Here is a 17,489-nt window from a genome sequence, read left to right on the forward strand (position 1 = left end):
GCGCAATTTCCTTATGTTATCCATAACAATTTTTAATTTTTTGTGACTGAACAAAAGGATATTTTTTTGCGCTAAAAACCAACACGATGCTCAGTTTAAATTAAAAATATCATCCTAGGCCTACACGATGCTCAGTTTAAAAATTCTTAATTAATTTTTTGTGACCGAACGAAAGGATATTTTTTAAAACTTTCTTCGGCAATATTGTTCTAAATTATGACAGAAATCGATTGGTAAATGTTTCAAGTCGCTAAGTGGTCTGGTTGCCGAGATATAGGCAAAAAAACTGCATTTTTTTCGAGGTTTTTTGGCTTTTCCGGGAAATCTGGGAGTTTTTTTTTTGGCCCACAATCATCCTAGGAACTTGCTTAACATATTTGCTTTGGAACTAGTCCTCGATATTGCTTCGTTGAGGAGGAGATACGACTCAAAGCTGCGCACATCCATCCATCCATCCATCCATCCAGAAATGACGAGTTAATAATCGCAATTCCTGTAAGGAAATTGCGCTAAAAAAATAGCGTTGATGATAATCTTAAAAAATTACGTTATGTACAGTGTTTCTTCCAAACATTTTTCTCCGGGGGGGGGGGGGGGGGGCACTTGAAATTTTCGGGGGTCGGTCAACATTTTTCGGGGGAGGGGGCGGACACTAGTAAAAGTGTATGTTTACTATTTAATATCCATCTCGTTGGGGGGGGGGGGCGGTAGACTTTCTTCCGAAGAAACTCTGGTTATGTACATTGTGTAACTTTCTCCTGAAGTTTTCCTCCAAGATTGGGGTCAACTGCAACATCAACAGTAATTACTTCATATTTCCTATAGCGATTCGCGGCTTCATCCGGAAAATTGTGTTTTCAGGCCGCGGTGTGAAATATAGTTTTCCACGGTGTAACAGGACACTCAGAGTATTATAACAGTAAAAAATGTTTACCAGGGTTTCTTTCAGGCAATTTTCTCCGGGTAGGGAAGGGTGTGGGTCGCTTGAAACTCCCGATCTTAAAATTTCCGGGTGTGCGGAAACTGGTTTAAAGTATATATTTTCAATATAAATTATAGGCCCTTTTTTTTTTCTATCTCGCCCGGAGAGGGGGTTTGCGAGCTCTAAGGTGGGGGGGGGAGGTGTAGTATGACGAAGAATAGGAGAGATAAAGGTGAGGATACTCAATATGGAAGGAATATATCAAGAAAAAAGATGTGACTGTCTTCGCGACAGAAGAGCTATAGCGTCCACCTCGTCAAAGTCTGCAATCAGTAGCTCTCTGTGTAGCTCCATTTCCTTTTCTGACACTGCCTCTATGACGTCAGATAGCTTTCCTGTGTCGTCATCAAGCTGCGTCAATTTGGACCGGTGTACCGTCAGTTTGTTTTTCAGTTCTAAAATACCGTTGTCGTGTTTTTCTGGATCATGGTCGTTTCGGTAGTCTGCTTTTATTTTTTCTAATCTTGATTTGATTTCGAAAAAGACATCTCTGGTTGATTCAAGATTAGCGTTAATAAATCTATAATCCTCGGCGGAAATGACGTCATCTATCCCGAAAGTTGTATTTTTTGTGGGTAAGGTCATCACCATTGTCAGCAGTATATTTCTCTGGTCACATTTTTCTGCTTCATCTTTTGCTCGGTTGTTAAACAACACCGCACGTCCTTGACATTCGCCGAGCACCGTTTGAATCGCGCCCTTTTGTTTCTTCAACCATTCTGGGAAAAAAGCCACGTCCATGTCGCCTGCGGCTTGATCACCATACGTAAACACACAGATACAATACTCTCTAAACACTTTCAAGCCGTAGACAGACAGAAGTGTCTTCACCGCCGTGTCATCTTCATCAGTGCAGCGCTCTCCGTATTTGAAAACCAACAACAAAGCATGAAATCCTCCAACCGCGATTTCAAACGCGCTCTTCATAGTCTCTCGCGTCCTTTTCTCTAACTTCCGCTGATCATTTTCCGTATCAAAAAGCCCGGGAATATCCACAACCAACACGGCACTGTCACCTATAACTGACGTACATCCTTGTACGTCTTTCGTAACAGACGTCCAACTAGCTTTACTCTCAAAGACATTTTCGCCCAAGATTGAATTTCCGGTGGCGCTTTTTCCGTAGCCAGTTTTACCGACTATAAGCAGATGGAGAAATGTCCTGACGACATCCATTCGCGAGATGAGGAAGCGGTGGCTTAAGGTTGACTGAGAGTTTATGATAGAAAGGGGCTGCCAGTTTGTAATGGATTGTGAAAGGGTGATCTGAAAATGCAACATTGTGTGTTTTTAAATTGCATGAATGAAGTAATGTCAGCTCATAGTCTCTTTAAAACGGTCATCTAGCTCATTGGCCAGTCAGACTGCGATTGAGTTCAAAATATCTCTCACACATATCGCTAGAAACGAGGGTTTCCAACAGGCTTTTACCCCCCCCCCCCCCCCCCACCACCACCACCACACAAACACACATCATTAGCAAAACGTCTGAAACCCTGAACGATTATATTATTATTTCGGGAAATGAAACTGTTGTGAAACGAGCAGCGAAACTTTAAAAGTTCAAGGTGATTAAAAACACGAACGTACACCGTGAAACAAATCGATAAACAACCGCTCCACCCTACCGTGTTGTGGGCTGTAATGTGTACGCCAAGCTGTTTCCCGTTGGTATTAATCAGGGCCATGCTCAAGCTAGGCTGACTACCAGTTGGTAGCAGTCAACTCATCGGTGTTTCTTTCAGACATTTTCCCCTGGAGTGAGGGGGGGGGGAGACTGGCTAAAGTATATATTTTCTTTATAAACTATAGATTTTTTCTACTTCGTTCGTGGAGGGGGGGGGGGGGGTGCCCCAGAGAGATGCCTGAAAGAAACTCTGCAACTCAACATTATCGCGTCGTTACGGCAGGGGGGGGGGGTCATCCATAAATGACGTCACGCTTTTTTGGTGATGATTGTACCTCCCCCACTCCCCTCCGTTACACGTCCTCGCAAAAGCCAGCCCCCCCCCCCCTAAAATGACGTCACACCTCAACCTACAACCCCACTCTCAACATTGCTGTTGAATTTTTCTTAAAACATCGATATTTTTCCAAAATCGTGTCAGAACTCTGTCAACATAGAGTAATTTGATCAATTCCTGTTACAATTTATTAAAACCTTTTTTTCTAAAACGCGAAATAACGGCTAAAACTCATCTTCTAGTATTGCTTTTTATAATGCACAAATGTGACGTCACACCATCTGAACCCCCCTCATTTTACACACCGTCACAAAATTACGGACCCCCCTCCCCCTACGAGTGTGACGTCATTTATGGACGACCCCTTTAGTTAAACGGGACAAAATTGTAACCGGGGCGGAGGTGGGCGGTACACGAGTAACCGGACAGTCTAAGTTGACAAGCTTTTTTGTGCTGTGCCACAAACAGTGGCCTATACAAAAGCGTGTTGGGGATGTTAACCCCCAAAGTAAAAGCTGTCTCTAGCTATCGGCGGTAGTATGCTCGCAACGCTTTATGGTTACTACAACTACTACTAGAAAACTGTGAATGTCATATACACAATTTAGTATTTTAGCTCTCTTAAAATAATTATAAAATACATTTCTCACCCCCCCTCCCCCACTCCCAAAAAAACACCCTTCAACAAATTCCTGCCTCCCACCAAAGCCTTTCAAAAAACTTAACCCACCCCCATTAAAAAAAATGCACAAACATACAGCTATACTTACAGCTCCTGTCACTATTTACATGTCCAGCAGCTATGCATAATTCAAGTACACACCTAATACACATTTGTGTTTTCCTTGAAAACCCGTATCACCATCACATTACGTATCGGGTAAACCCCATCTCTGAACACATCATATAGATCTTATATCAATGTAGATAAATTAAATGTTCAACATGTTGCAATCCAAAGCAGATATCCCTTGTGAGTACACAACATAGATAAAATAAAGCGGGAGTGATCTCCCCTAAACTTTCTTATCTAACAATACGGAGGATGGCAACTCGGGATATAATTATTTAATCCATTTTTAAATACTTTTGAAAATAGAATCTCGTATAAAAATAATTGCGCACTAAGTGAACAGCAAACAATGTGTGTATAATACTAATAGTGCGGAACATAAGTACTTTATTAATTAATTCCCGTTACTTTTTTTTTTTAATTTTTGTTTTTTTGAGAAATTGGAAATAGCGTAAAGTACGACTTCAGTTAAACGAAATTACTCCAAATTTGACAGTAAACAGAGATAGATCTTTAGAAATTTAATCTATTAACTTTTGAAAAACCGTAAGTAGAATAACTTCCACTTCCGGAAACAGCTGAAAAGTTTATACAGAACTAAAAATTTTATGTAATACTTATAGACATCTATATGCAATTTCATCAACCTAGCTGTAACAGTATTCAAGTTATCCACACAGAATTACAGAGCCCAGTTGTTCGACTATTACACGTAAAACGCCGAAATTTGGATAAATCTGGATTTAGAACTTTTGTCCCATTAAAATAAGTGCCCAACACTCCGTATATGACGAAGTACTGAAGTGTAATACTAAAAACTCAATTTCATGTGATTTCCGTGCACGATTACAATACTTCCTATATACGAGAAAGTAAAAAACAAACAAAATTCCCAGGGTAAATGTTAGCAATTTTCTTTTATTTATTAAACAGCAAGAGCTCTAAATCAGAATAATGAACAAACTATAAAAAAGTCCCATAACATAAGATATTCATCTTAATAAAAATGGATAAATAATTTTACTTTTTGTAGATGTAACACAAAGATATTCAGTAGTTACGTCAGATGAAAAAATGAAACCTTTTACACCACAAACTGAAACAGATCAAGTTTAGTATTTTAAATTTCTTCTGAACTTAGACACTTGCAGTCACAAGTAAAAGAGCAATGTATCAGTCATTTTGCAATTGAAGTCAATTTATTTTGATCATTAGGTGAAATATTTTCTAAAAAAAAAAAAAAAAAAAAAACCAATTATGCTCTATATTGATGCCTAGGAGTTACGTAACAAAAAGAGAGCATTCAAATTGGGGGTAACAAAATAAATCGTACCAACAAAACATTTGGTCAGACTGAAGGTACTTTTGCTACAAAATCAAAGTACTAGAAAAGAGTGGAATGCAGAACACATATCTCTTTGCTGCATGCAAGTGGTAAAAAAAAAACCAACAACACAACCACAACTTGCGCTTCTAAACAACACTCAGACACAACAGGCGCACCAGCTAAGCTTCAAACAGTTATAGTTTTAATGCAACAGTCTACGTAGTCCACTCTATTAGTATCAGTAACAAATTTGCCGTAAGTTACAGGCAAGCCAAAGGCAAGTTATTATATTTATAATCATTAGGAGATATAAATACAAAGATCCTGAACACAATTATAATGTATTGTGCAACTTCTCTTCAATGTTTGAAAAATTGTTAGACAGGAAGACTATGGAGTCCTGTACAGAAAAAACTGATTAGTAAAAAATGTTAAGCCATTTATAACATTAAGTAGCTAGATGAGGAGTATTTAAAAAAAGGCAAACATGAAAGTCTTGTCAAACTAAACTACCAGTCACCAAATAATCTGTGTTATATACTGGGACATAGGAAACTAAACAAAAACAAACAACCTAAAAAGGGAGGATTTGATGTGGAATAGACCAAATGACTTATCACAGGAAAATAATAAAGAGAAGAAAATAAAAACATAAGGTTATAGCATATTTAATATGGACGCTAGGTTTAAAAAAAATTCTAAATATGCAAGAAAAAACTAATTCTGGTAGTCAATGGAATAATCTGTCAGCTTACAAGAAAAGCAGTCCTGTAGATTATTCCACTGTCAAGGCCACTCAAATATTGCTGAAAATATCCCACAGAAATAAAAAGCGCTGTCTTAAATTCTATTTTTATTTTAGATATTGGCCATTGCACTGATCAGTTCTGCCACAAGATGGAATGATATAACAAAAAATAAAATTGTGAAGAGTTTGCTAGAAGTACATTAAAGTATTGATGTGTTAGAAGCACAGATTACTGTTAACTATATGGCTCTAAGTCTTTGTTCTACTGGGTTAAAAAAAATGTTGAAAATCAGATCTACGTGCAAAAAATGCATGCAATGATATAAAAATGTAGACATTGGACATCTTAAGAAATTCATACAAATGTAAACACAGCAGTAGCTGAATTTGTTGCACATGGATCAAAAGACAGCTGTACAACACTGGGCTCAAGAAATACTAGTTCATGCCTACACCCCCAATACAGCTCGTATTTACAGTGTGCTTAGTACAGAATATATACAATTAGTACACTTTAGATCTTAACATTTCATTGCTTATGCACAATTCACTGCATAGTTTGTTACCAGCAGAGCTTCTAATACCATCATTCAATTATCTGAAGCTCAAACAAAAATTTAAAAAAAAAAAAAGCAATCAAAAGGTCAGTTATAGCAAAACAAGTTTGTTTTTAAAAAGGCCACGATATCACAAGTCTGGCTGCACACGGAAAAGCCCTAATGCAAATATACGTAGTGCTATTATACTTAAATTACCCACCTACAGTACTGTGTGCAAAAAGGATATCAAGAACACCAAAACAATAGAGGGTTTTCCTTACAAGCCTAACAACAGACAGTGATGATTGGAAGTTGCAAATAGCCAGAAAAAAAAAACAACCTAAAACAACCTTTCATGCCTAAATTGAGAGAAAAATAACAGGCATTGTATGAATAATAAATTAATTTAAAAAAATACCTTTTAATTCAATTTAAAGTATCTATGTCAGTGGATCTTAGAAAATTGACACTTCACAAGTTTGCCAAAAATGTGTTAACATTGGGCAATGTTTAGAATAATTTGGACTAAATAAAAAAAATATTGGAGCATTTCATACATATAAAGTAATAATGTATACATTTATTAGCCAAAGTCGTTCAAAGCAAACCCTCTCCTTGGTATACGTATTACATATACAATGAATATTCAAAGAACACCTTCCATTGCACAATGCAATCACCAGAGCTTGGTGGATCGACCCCCTGGGGGTTGACTAACCCGAGTGGACCTGTGGTCTTGAGAGTCGCTTGCCCCGCCACCAAAGATTCCGCCCTGGTTCTGCTGAGATGCCTGACCACTAGCTTGGGCCTTTGTGTCTGTCGTAGGAACACTCTCCTGTTCTACCTGGCAATCTCCTTCAGCATGCTAAATGGATAAAAAAAAAAACATCAATTGGAAACTTAACATTTACATTGCTTCAAGTATAGCAAAGGTGACTGAAAAACAGGATCTCACTACACAATGCCAGCAGTTTCAAAAATAATAATTTAAATTAAAATGCTGAATAATGGTATAATTGAAACTTCCCCCATACTTAAAAGCACAAGGTTGCTAATTCTGAGTCAGAGATATAAATGATCTACGTAAAAAGCAGAATTTTTTTTACTACGTGTGTGTGTGGTGTGTGTTAGTGACGGCAACAAAAACTTCTAAGTTTTTCTACAAAAGCTTAAAGACCTTTAGATATAGATCCCGATAGATCATGTAACCACATCAAAAAAAAAAAAAAAAAATTGAGTTAAAAAAAACTCAAAATAACCATGTTAAAATTAGATATTTAAACAAAAGTGCTGTCTTGCAAACTTGCATCATAGGCCTCACGATAACCACAACCATGAATCAGATAGTCTAGGTCTGCGCAATAGCTGTCCGTTTTTTTTTAAAGGAAAAAGTCGAACTTCGTAAAAAAAGAAAAACATCTCTACTGGAGATAACCCTATATACAACCACGTAGGTTAAGTTATATATAAGACGCAGCCAAGAGTTTGTACATTAACCAGCCGAATTTTACCCCAACCCATATTGTCATTAAGAGCTAGACAGCCACACAACAAATTGCATCAAATAATTTTTTTCAGGACTGCCAGCAACGTCTGACTAGCTTTATAAAAGTAAGAAAAACAGTGAACAAAATGCATGATAGTGTTCAAGCCTGATCACTCTTTTGTAAAACTAGTGAAAAAGTCATAAAGCAGAAGGGGAAGATGTGACCATTCGAATATGGGTAACAAAACAGAAAAATGAAAAGGCTTAAAATATTTCCCGTGTTTTTGGCAAAAAAGTCGGTCAGCCAAAAAATAGATTTTTCAGATGGATAGAGCAGATTGACGGATAAAAGCAGAAATGTTATCTCTGCTAATTATAGTTCCACTGTGACAACATTGCTATAAAGATAAAACTCACATGTGAGGTAACTCCAGTATTATAAGGCTCTGGCTTGTTCTTGGGCGCTTGCTCATAAAGCTCTCCTGTGATAGGATTGTAAGCTGAAAGTGTTAAATTAATGAGAAGTAAATATTTAGCATGCAATCATTAGTTGAGTTATTTTGTATACATACAAAAGTTCTAAAACTCTAAACTAAGCATAAATTGGAAGATCAATTTAAGTGCTCTTCTTAAGTCATGCACTATTAACATTTATATAATTAAGGATCTGAACTTGATTATAAACATCCATGCTAATATTAATTTTGAGTCGAAATTTAACCAAATTTATCTATAAAGAATTAAACACAAAACTACATTAATGTTTACAAAATTAGTTATTCAACTAAATGAAGTACAGATTACGTAAATTGTATGCAGTCAATGTTTAATTAGCGTTAAACATGCCAAATGCTTAGTTTATAATTCAGATTTGATTTGTACAAAACTAATAAGGCCGGAAAATTATGTAAAAAAAAAAAGTATGCCATTTTAAAAAAAAACAAAGAAAGAGAATTAAAACTATATTTTAAAATTAAACGGCGTAACTAAATTCATTTTGTAAAAAAATAAATAAATGAAAACGGCGTAACTTAATTCATTTTGTAAAAAAATAAATGAATTTTAAAATGCTTGAGTCAACGGCAAAACTTAACCCAAATTGTGCAAAAAACGCAATTTACTGTGTGGTAATTGATCCTACCACTTCTATCACAGAACCTTCTAGCCCTTGCCTGCTTTGGTTTAGCCATGTATTCACCAAATACTCGATTAAATGAAGAGTTTAAGTCTTCACGATCATCCTGGTAATGATGAGAAGACGCTACACTATGATTAGAGGGACTTATTTCTAACGGATAAGCAGTAGTGGCACTTGTATACGATGGCATTGTCATGGCAGATGCTGCTGGTGGGTTATTAGCCATGTCACCGCAGTGACCAAATATGCGAGAAAACGAATCAGAGTCATTGTGGTCAGTAAAAGGACGAAATGAATGTCTCATATTAACTGATGCAGGGTCACCAAAAACGTTTGAAAATGAGTCGGGACTCTTATGACGGTTTCTACGAATGGTTTCTTTGCCTAAAACGATAGCTGATGCACTATACGCATCATTTTTCCCATTATTCCCAAATAAGCTATGAAAAGAATCATCACCGCTTCGAGGAGCCCTGGAATTTTTATTAGGGGCACTGGCTGATGCATGCGGTCCTTGATTGAAGATGTCACTAGAGCCTCTGTTGACATTGTCTGGGTTATTGCGGATGTGTGGAGCAACAGCCTCCGGGTGACTACCTTGATGGAAAATATCATTGTTCCCTCTGTTTACGTTATCCGGGTTGTTTTTGATTGGGGTTCTCTGGGCTGGTGTGTTATCTTCATATCCACCAAAGATATTGCTTGAGGCACCACCAGGAGGATTTAATACCCTGGAATGTAAAATAGCATTGTGATGTTAAAACAACATTTAAACCTGCTACCAGGTATAACTACGTCACTTTGGTCCCTTCATGAGACAACTAGAACTTTGTTTGTCCCATTAATATTTGTTTTCACTAAATGATACATTTTAGTTTTATGTGATTAAGAAAAGTAAAAGCTTCTACTACTAGGTTGGCTGAATGGATTAGGTCAATGTTGTTGACTTGGACCAAATTTGTTTTTAAATCTTTAAAAGTGGCTTTCTACTGAATTTAAAGCTGAATTTTTCTATTAATGTAATAGTTTAAGAATTTATATTTAAGTTGAAAATGCAGAGACAGAACTTTTTAACATGTAAAATTTAGAGGTTGATTCCGAAATCTTGGGGCCTCATTATTTACATTCTACATCTTGGCATTTCTTGTTGTATAGCTTAACCCTTTACAGGCCTATGCGCCCGTGGTTGCATGAAATATTTTTACTTTTTTTCTGGCATAAGTGATTTTTTTAATCAATTATGAATACATTTTACCTCATGCATAATAAACTTGGACCAGCAAATTTTTAAAAAAATTTAGTGGTTGAAAAATGTGTTGTCTTTTCGCCCAGCTGTAGGGGAAGTAAAATAGTTTTGATGCCCATGGTTTGGGTAAATACACTGGAAAATGTAACTTGTAAGAGTATGCCTACTAGATTTAGTGAACTATTTATAACATGTATTATTTTCTTCTTTTTTTTAAAAAGATGATACAATTTATTGTGAGTGAATCATATCGATTTAATGATTTTTAATAAGGTACATTATTTTCATTAATAAACAGGCCTAGGCATATTATTTATTAAGATTTAGTCGTCCTGATAAATTAGCTAAAGCATACATTGCTAGTGAATACTTAGTAGCTAACTAGGCACATGGACTAGAGGCACTAGCACTGTACATACAGTGACAAGATTTTTCCCAGAATGAGAGAGAGCAGCTATGATAAACTTAGGAAATATCCTGCAAACCCATGTCCATGTTACAGACTTCAATAATTTAACAAAGCATCTTAAATTTTAGCAATTTCATATCAAATAAAATTACAGTTCTTTTAAATATTTATTGAAAAAGGAATAGTAAATAGTATTACCAATAGCTTTACGATTTTAAAAAATCTTATTGACTTATCTAAGTACACACACATTCCCACCTCCACAGTAAATTATACTACTAGATTTCTCGCTAAATGTAAAATTGACTCAATTTACAATTTAAGCATGATCACTGAATAATAGTCATCCACATTTAATTCATTTGGGACTAATATTTGATTTCTTGTTTCATAGACTGATAAACCTAATAGTTCTACAACCTCCAATTCAATTTTGAACTCCCCAAGCTGATATTTTAAATGTTCTATTGTTTTTTAATAGGCCTAATACCAACTTTTTAATTAGGCCTAAGCCTTTATTCTCCAAAGCAAATTTTAAAATGCTTTTCTGCCATATTTAGCCCTGCCACCTACAGCTTGTTTTTATAACGTGAAAAACCTGCCAGGTTTCTCGTGATAAACATTTTTAATAGTAATTCTAAGAAGGTCACTGGAACTAAGATGAAAAAAAAACGTCTGAAGTCTTGCATCCAGTGTGGAGGCCATATTGTTAGAAACCAGCCCGGCTTCCAGGGTAGTGAGCAATACTAAATTATACCCTTTCTGTACACTTGGTTGTCGCTGAGGCTTATTCCTGCTTGATTGTGAGTCACCAATAAATAATTAAATTTCCAAAATGCATTAGACATCTCGATAGCCTTTAGTATACTATAGATTTATGTATTTCACTAGTTTTAACACCAATAAAGCTTTTTTCAATCATTAGGCCTAACCTCAATAAAAAAATGTTTCATTTCAAGACTAGAACTAGAATTATGAGATAATGAGACATCTGCAGTTCATCATTCTGTTGTCTAGATCTAGCATAGTGGGTAATTATTGAAGATGAGCATATTTTCACTAAAATTCATTAGTGTAGGGCCTAGTGTAAAATATTTCATATTAGAGAACTAGAGAGATCTAATTATGACGAAAAAGTAAAACTAGCCTAATAAAAAAGGGTAAACCTCCATTTTAGCGTATTTTATTCTCCATTGCTTGTTTACCTCCAGTTGAGCGTATTTTATTATAACAACCGAAACACACCAAAACATTAGGAAAACACGATTTATTATTTGTATTGTATTTTTGTTTTCACAAATGAATAAAATGAATGTTTAAAAAACACGACTTGTTTATTTGTATTGTATTTTTGTTTTAACAAATGAATAAAAAAACAACAAAGAGACTGACTGAAGTGCTTTGTTCGTTGGTTACAAAAATAGAGATGCACACTTTGTACAATTAAGTGTTCCAATTTCAACTAAACTGAATAAAAGTATTAAAAGGCACAATAATGCTGCTAAAAGTGGGCCGGGGGGGGGGGGGGGGGGGTGGAATTTGGTGAGGGATGGCTTGGAGTGTTAGAGAAAGTGTGACAACTCACGTCATTTAAAAAAAAATAATGTTAGAGGTAGTCCATAAATGACGTCACACTAGTAGGGGGAGGGGCAGAGGCGTAGCGCGGTTGACACCATTTAGGGGGGGGGGGTGACACCAAGGCAAAAAATAGCAAAATATATAGAGAAAAATGATAATTCCACTTAAGTGATTAATACGAGTGTTAAATAGTCTTTTAAGAGGTGCAAATCGAAAGTTGAAAGTTTGTCCCCGGGAAGGGTCGCTACGCCTCTGGGGGGGGGGGGGGGGCGTAATTTTGTGACGGTGTGTGTTGAGGGGACGGGGGTTCAGATGGTGCTACGTCATTTGGGGGGGGGTCTTGCTTTTTGTGACGACACGCTTTTTTTACGATTTTTTCCTTCCCCTCCCCTCCGTTACACGTCGTCACAAAAAGTCAGACCCCCTAAAATGACGTCACACCACAGCCTACACCCCCCCCCCCCCTCAAAATTTCTGTTGAATTTCTCTTAAAACATCGATACTTTTTCCAAAATCTTGTCAGAACTCTGTCAACATAGAGTATTTTGATCAATTCCTATTACAATTTATTAAAACCGTTTTCTAAAACGCGAAATAACGGCTAAAACTCGTTTTTCTAACATTGCTTTTTTTATAATGCAAAAAAAGTGACGTCACACCATCTGAAACCCCACCCCCTCCCCCTCATCACACACCGTCACAAAATTGCGGACCCCCTCTCCCTTACGAGTGTGACGTCATTTATGGACGACCCCACGTCAATTTTTTTTTAAAAGCCAGAAATTTACTCACACAAAAAATCATACTTGATACATATATCAAAATATTTGGAAGGATGGTAGATTTACTATGAATTTAAATAACATACAACTCTATAGTAAAAATATTTTTTTCAGTTTTGGCGAAATTGTCAAACAAAAAAACACAGAGTTTGTACATTTATTGCATAAATACAAAAATATAATACAGAATAATTAACAGTGTATCAGTTTCACCATGAGACAAATGCCTTTTAAAAAAAATACAATACAATTTACAAATAAACAAGTCGTGTTTTTGGTAATCTATCGTTTTGGGTACGTAAAATCGCCCGCGGCTATTAATGTACGAAAACGTTACCTCATTGTGAAGGCTGTAATAGAAGTATATTGTGATATGTTTGTGTCAAATATTATAGATAAATGAATAATAAACCTAAATCAATGGCTAAATATATCAATATAGGCCAGAAATTAACTTTAAACAGCAGTGTCTGCAAGCAAGATTTGCTATGTGAACAGCAGCCATTTGTAAAATAGAGTGACTTCCGCCTGAATCTTGCGCTATAAGTCTATAAAAATAAAACTTTAACAAGATGGCTGCTATAGTAAATGAGCATGGTTGCATCTGTTGGAAACATCGCTGGTGTTCATTTATTACTGAAAAGTTTTAATTCAATTGTTTAAAAACAGGTACATAAATGAAACAAGGAAACATTTTTGTATTTTTAAAACATAAATCCTCTTCAAAATGTGAAATAATTATTAAAATGTAAGGAGTCACCTGTTTTTCACATTACTAGTCGCGGGCGATTTTACGTACCCAAAACTTACCGTGTTTTTTAAATATTCATATTTATTCATTTGCTAAAACAAAAATTATACAATACAATTAATAAATCGTGTTTTCCTAATGTTTTGGTGTGTTTCGGTTGTTATAATAAAATACGCTCAACTGGAGGTAAACAAGCAACGGAGAATAAAATACGCTGAAATGGAGTTTTACCTAAAAAAGAACCAAAAAATTCGAGTAGTCTGGACTTGCAGGTGTGGCCCAAAGCCCAAAATAATGATGTAAAAAAACGCTATGTTTAGGCAATTTATCCATAAACAACTCTATTTATTTAATATTTCTAACCTTGACGATGGTTTGGAGTCGGTATTCATGCCTTGAAAGGTAGAAGTCGTCGTCATTTTTCACTTTTGTTGTTGGGTAATTAAATACTCAGTCTGGTATCAATTCTAGATTTGCCCGGTTACCGTCGTTGAATGAATAAGGCCGGAAGTGCCAGGTTTTATCCAGTATAACAGACAAACAGCAGGTTACAATAACAGTTTTTAAAAATATCTAAATTAAAACAATTATAAAATGTATAGAATTAGCTTCATCAAGCTTGAGATTTTGTTTAAATTTATGAGTAGATTCTATATTACTTAGACAGTGAAACTATAATTAGATATCTGTTTTTTTAAAATTAAAACTGCACAAACTTTTTTTTTTAAATGATGCTAGGCCTTAACCAGATTATTATAATTTTATGTTAAACCAAAACGGGTTGTTGGTAAAAAAAAAATTTAAAAAATAAATAAAAACAGATATTATTTGTTACAAGTTACAACTGTCTGAGTATGCAATTCAAAGCTATAAGTTGCAGTTTGACGTTTACTTTTGAACTACTTCAAGACAAAAATAAAAAGCAAACAAATCTCTTGAAATAATTGTTAATAAGCATTTAAATGCATTCAAATGTTGGGAATTTTTAAAAATTCTGACCAACGCTATTTACTATTTATTATTATCTTTATCTTTCGAGCGCAAACTCATCCTCGGGCATTAACTGTTATACAAGAAAAAGCTTGTGATATAAGCCCAGACCAGATCGGCAGGTTTTTTTTTTTTTAATTTATTTAAACTATATAGATTTCTAATATCAAATGCAATTTTATCACTAATTTTTTTATTTAAATATATTATCATTTAGATCAGTCACGAAATGGAATTTATATAGAAAATATATACTTTTAACAGGGTCCGCTCCCTGGAAATTTTAGTCTGCCCCACCGAAAATAAAAAAAAAAAAAAGAAGGAAGCATTTTCTTTTAGTGGTTAGTCTTCTAAACATGGTGCGTCTTCTTGGTCTATAAGTAGCGCGCGCAGCTGCTACGTAATGATAAGTTGCCGAACGTACCTTTGTTCACACTGTTATTATAAGGGATTATCCATCAATGACGTCACACTCGTTAGGCGGAGGGTGGGGGCGTACGTAATTTTGTGACGATGTCTTAATAGGGGTAGGGGTTTCACACTTTTGCATTTAAAATAGTAATGTTAGAAACTGAATTTTAGACATTATTTTCGCGTTAGAAAACTGTTGTAATAAACTGTAATACAAAGTGATTAAAATACACTATGTTGACCGAGATCTGATAATATTTAAAAAAAAATCGATGTTAAAAAAAAATTCAAACTAGTTTTCTAAAGCTCGAAATAACGAGTAAAATTCAGTTTCAAACGTTGCATTTTGGAATGCAAGTGTGTGACGTCACACTATCTGATTCCCCCACTCCGCTCTATCACACATCGTCACACAATCACAACCCCCCTCCCACCTATGAGTGTGACGCCATTTATGGACGACACTTAGGAAGGTGCGTGCGTCAAATAACCTGTATCACATTTTAAAATGATATAACGAATACGAGCCCTAATTTCAGCCCAGTATCTGAACGCTGTTTGTCATCTGCATGAGCATTACTCATCACCTGTTGCTCCTGTATTTAAAAACATGTACCGCTGAAATAGCAAAAAGGGGCAGAACTCGAGACTTTCAGGCTTAACAACCATGCGCTTTGATATACTGCGAAAAACTATTTTTTTCATAATTAATGTGAAAAATCTTGTAACAACGTGTAAAAAATAACGTGTTTCAATTAAGAAATACCCTTTCCTAACCCTCTACGCTTTCTCCAAAAACTAATACGCCTCCCCCCTCAATCCTGATAATCCTTGACATGATCAACCCTTTTGCACACCGTCACCTCAGTTTTAAAAAGTAAACTACTTTGCAGACCAGTTGGTCATTCGAAAAAAAATTGAGTAGCGTTCATGTTTCTTTTATCTCGGCATGTGAAGAGCACTATGACTTTCTTCTTCTTGTTCGCTCGTAATTCTTGTTTTGGAAGGGATTCCCTCTATCACAATTAAGTATTACGTGACAACTTGTTATGAGCCATATAGGCAGTTAAATCTGATTTAAGGCCGCTTTTCTTTTTTGATTCGCCTCCATAGACTTTGTCCAACCAAGAACAAGCTACAAGATTTTGAAGTTGTCTCTCATAGATGAGTGGTTGTCCCCCGCTGTGGATCCTCATCTGCCCGGGGGTTCGAACTCGGGTATTTTCGGACTTAAATCACCCGCAGTTAAAACAATAAGTAATTCTTAATTTACTTGTTTTAAAACAACTCTCATTTTTTGACATAATTTACTTGCTTAGGAGCAGATTTTAAAAATTGACTATTAGGCCTAAAGAAAAGCATTCCGGTTTACGAACGCCCCGAATATAGAACACAGCGGATACAGTTATTTTTGAAACTCGGACAGCCTACGTGGCATATCATACAACGCACGAGACAAAGATTTTCAGTCTAGAGAGTAATAGCGGGGGCACAAATCAATACTGAGCAATCCTATTGCTAGGATACGCTCCAGACAGCCGAGTGCCGGTTATTTATTGATTGCACCCATGTAGACTGTGACCCATCTTAAGACAAACTTGAAACATACTGTCTTTTTCTTCTGACGTTGCCATTAGTGTGTGTCGTGCTTCAAAAGTCCTTATTGTGATATGGGTTTTATGAATATTACTATATGAACTCGATTAACTATACTGTGATGACTTCTGTAAAGAGGACATCTGTCTTGTTTCCTAACTCTCAATTCAAACACAAAGAATAGCTGAATAGTCAACACAAAACTTTATTTGTTATTTAAATGACATTCACTTGTCTATCTTCCAGCTACACTAAAAGAATCCACTCCCCATCTTCTATATTCTATGCTATGCCCCCTACTGTCTCTCTAGTGTTATCTACATCGTCATCGCTATTTTTAGCCACCACATTTTCGAAAAGGTTAAATCTGGTACAACTTCATTTTATTTTTCAAAAACAGTAATATCGTAAAAAGTGTACCAATTGAATTTGGTTTAGTTTATTTCAGCTACCCTCGACACCCAAAGTGAAATGCATTGATTGCGTTTTCTTGCTTATACACACGAAGGCTACGTAAACTTTTGCGCATGCATGTGTTGCGAGATAGGCCTTATAAAGCTTTAACTTCTACACATACATACCCACAAATATATATTTAATATATATATATATATATATATATATATATATATATATATATATATATATATATATATATATATATATATATATATATATATACCGATTCTAATCACCCCCCCCTCACATACACGTCGCTACAGAATGCACCCTAGCCTAAAATAAGCACA

The 17,489-nt window shown here is 35.6% G+C and overlaps 2 protein-coding genes across 5 annotated transcripts; both read right to left on the reverse strand.

The window, feature by feature from the left end:
• Positions 1–743: 743 nt before the first annotated feature.
• LOC131951084 (uncharacterized) lies at positions 744–2,242 on the reverse strand. Its single transcript, XM_059313366.1, has one exon. The coding sequence runs from the start codon at positions 2,156–2,158 to the stop codon at positions 1,184–1,186; it is 975 nt and encodes a 324-aa protein (XP_059169349.1). The 5' UTR covers positions 2,159–2,242; the 3' UTR covers positions 744–1,183.
• A 2,395-nt stretch (positions 2,243–4,637) lies between these two features.
• Positions 4,638–14,254, reverse strand: LOC131951077 (jupiter microtubule associated homolog 1). 4 transcript variants are annotated; one of them, XM_059313355.1, is made up of 4 exons: positions 14,107–14,254; positions 9,575–9,708; positions 8,257–8,321; positions 4,638–7,218 (listed from the first exon to the last, which is right to left on the reverse strand). In XM_059313355.1, exons 1-4 carry the CDS (start codon positions 14,160–14,162, stop codon positions 7,030–7,032), a joined length of 444 nt encoding a protein of 147 aa, XP_059169338.1. In that variant the 5' UTR covers positions 14,163–14,254; the 3' UTR covers positions 4,638–7,029. The 4 variants fall into 4 exon arrangements, with proteins under 4 accessions (XP_059169338.1, XP_059169337.1, XP_059169336.1 ...); XM_059313354.1 differs by having other exon boundaries at positions 8,257–8,339; XM_059313353.1 differs by having other exon boundaries at positions 9,437–9,708.
• Positions 14,255–17,489: the final 3,235 nt, after the last annotated feature.

This window comes from Physella acuta, unplaced genomic scaffold (genome assembly GCF_028476545.2).
Source record: "Physella acuta isolate Inbredline_101_S28 unplaced genomic scaffold, ASM2847654v3 ptg000797l, whole genome shotgun sequence".
Classification (NCBI taxonomy): domain Eukaryota; kingdom Metazoa; phylum Mollusca; class Gastropoda; family Physidae; genus Physella; species Physella acuta.

Coding starts and splice junctions, on each gene's coding strand:
- LOC131951077 (XM_059313352.1), bottom strand. CDS start 14,162: ATGACGACGACTTCTACCTTTCAAGGCATGAATACCGACTCCAAACCA. Junction 8,340..9,436: donor TTCCAGGGCTCCTCGAAGCG/GTGATGATTCTT, acceptor TAACACTTTCAG/CTTACAATCCTATCACAGGA. Junction 7,219..8,256: donor ATACTGGAGTTACCTCACAT/GTGAGTTTTATC, acceptor TTATCCATTTAG/CATGCTGAAGGAGATTGCCA.
- LOC131951084 (XM_059313366.1), bottom strand. CDS start 2,158: ATGGATGTCGTCAGGACATTTCTCCATCTGCTTATAGTCGGTAAAACT.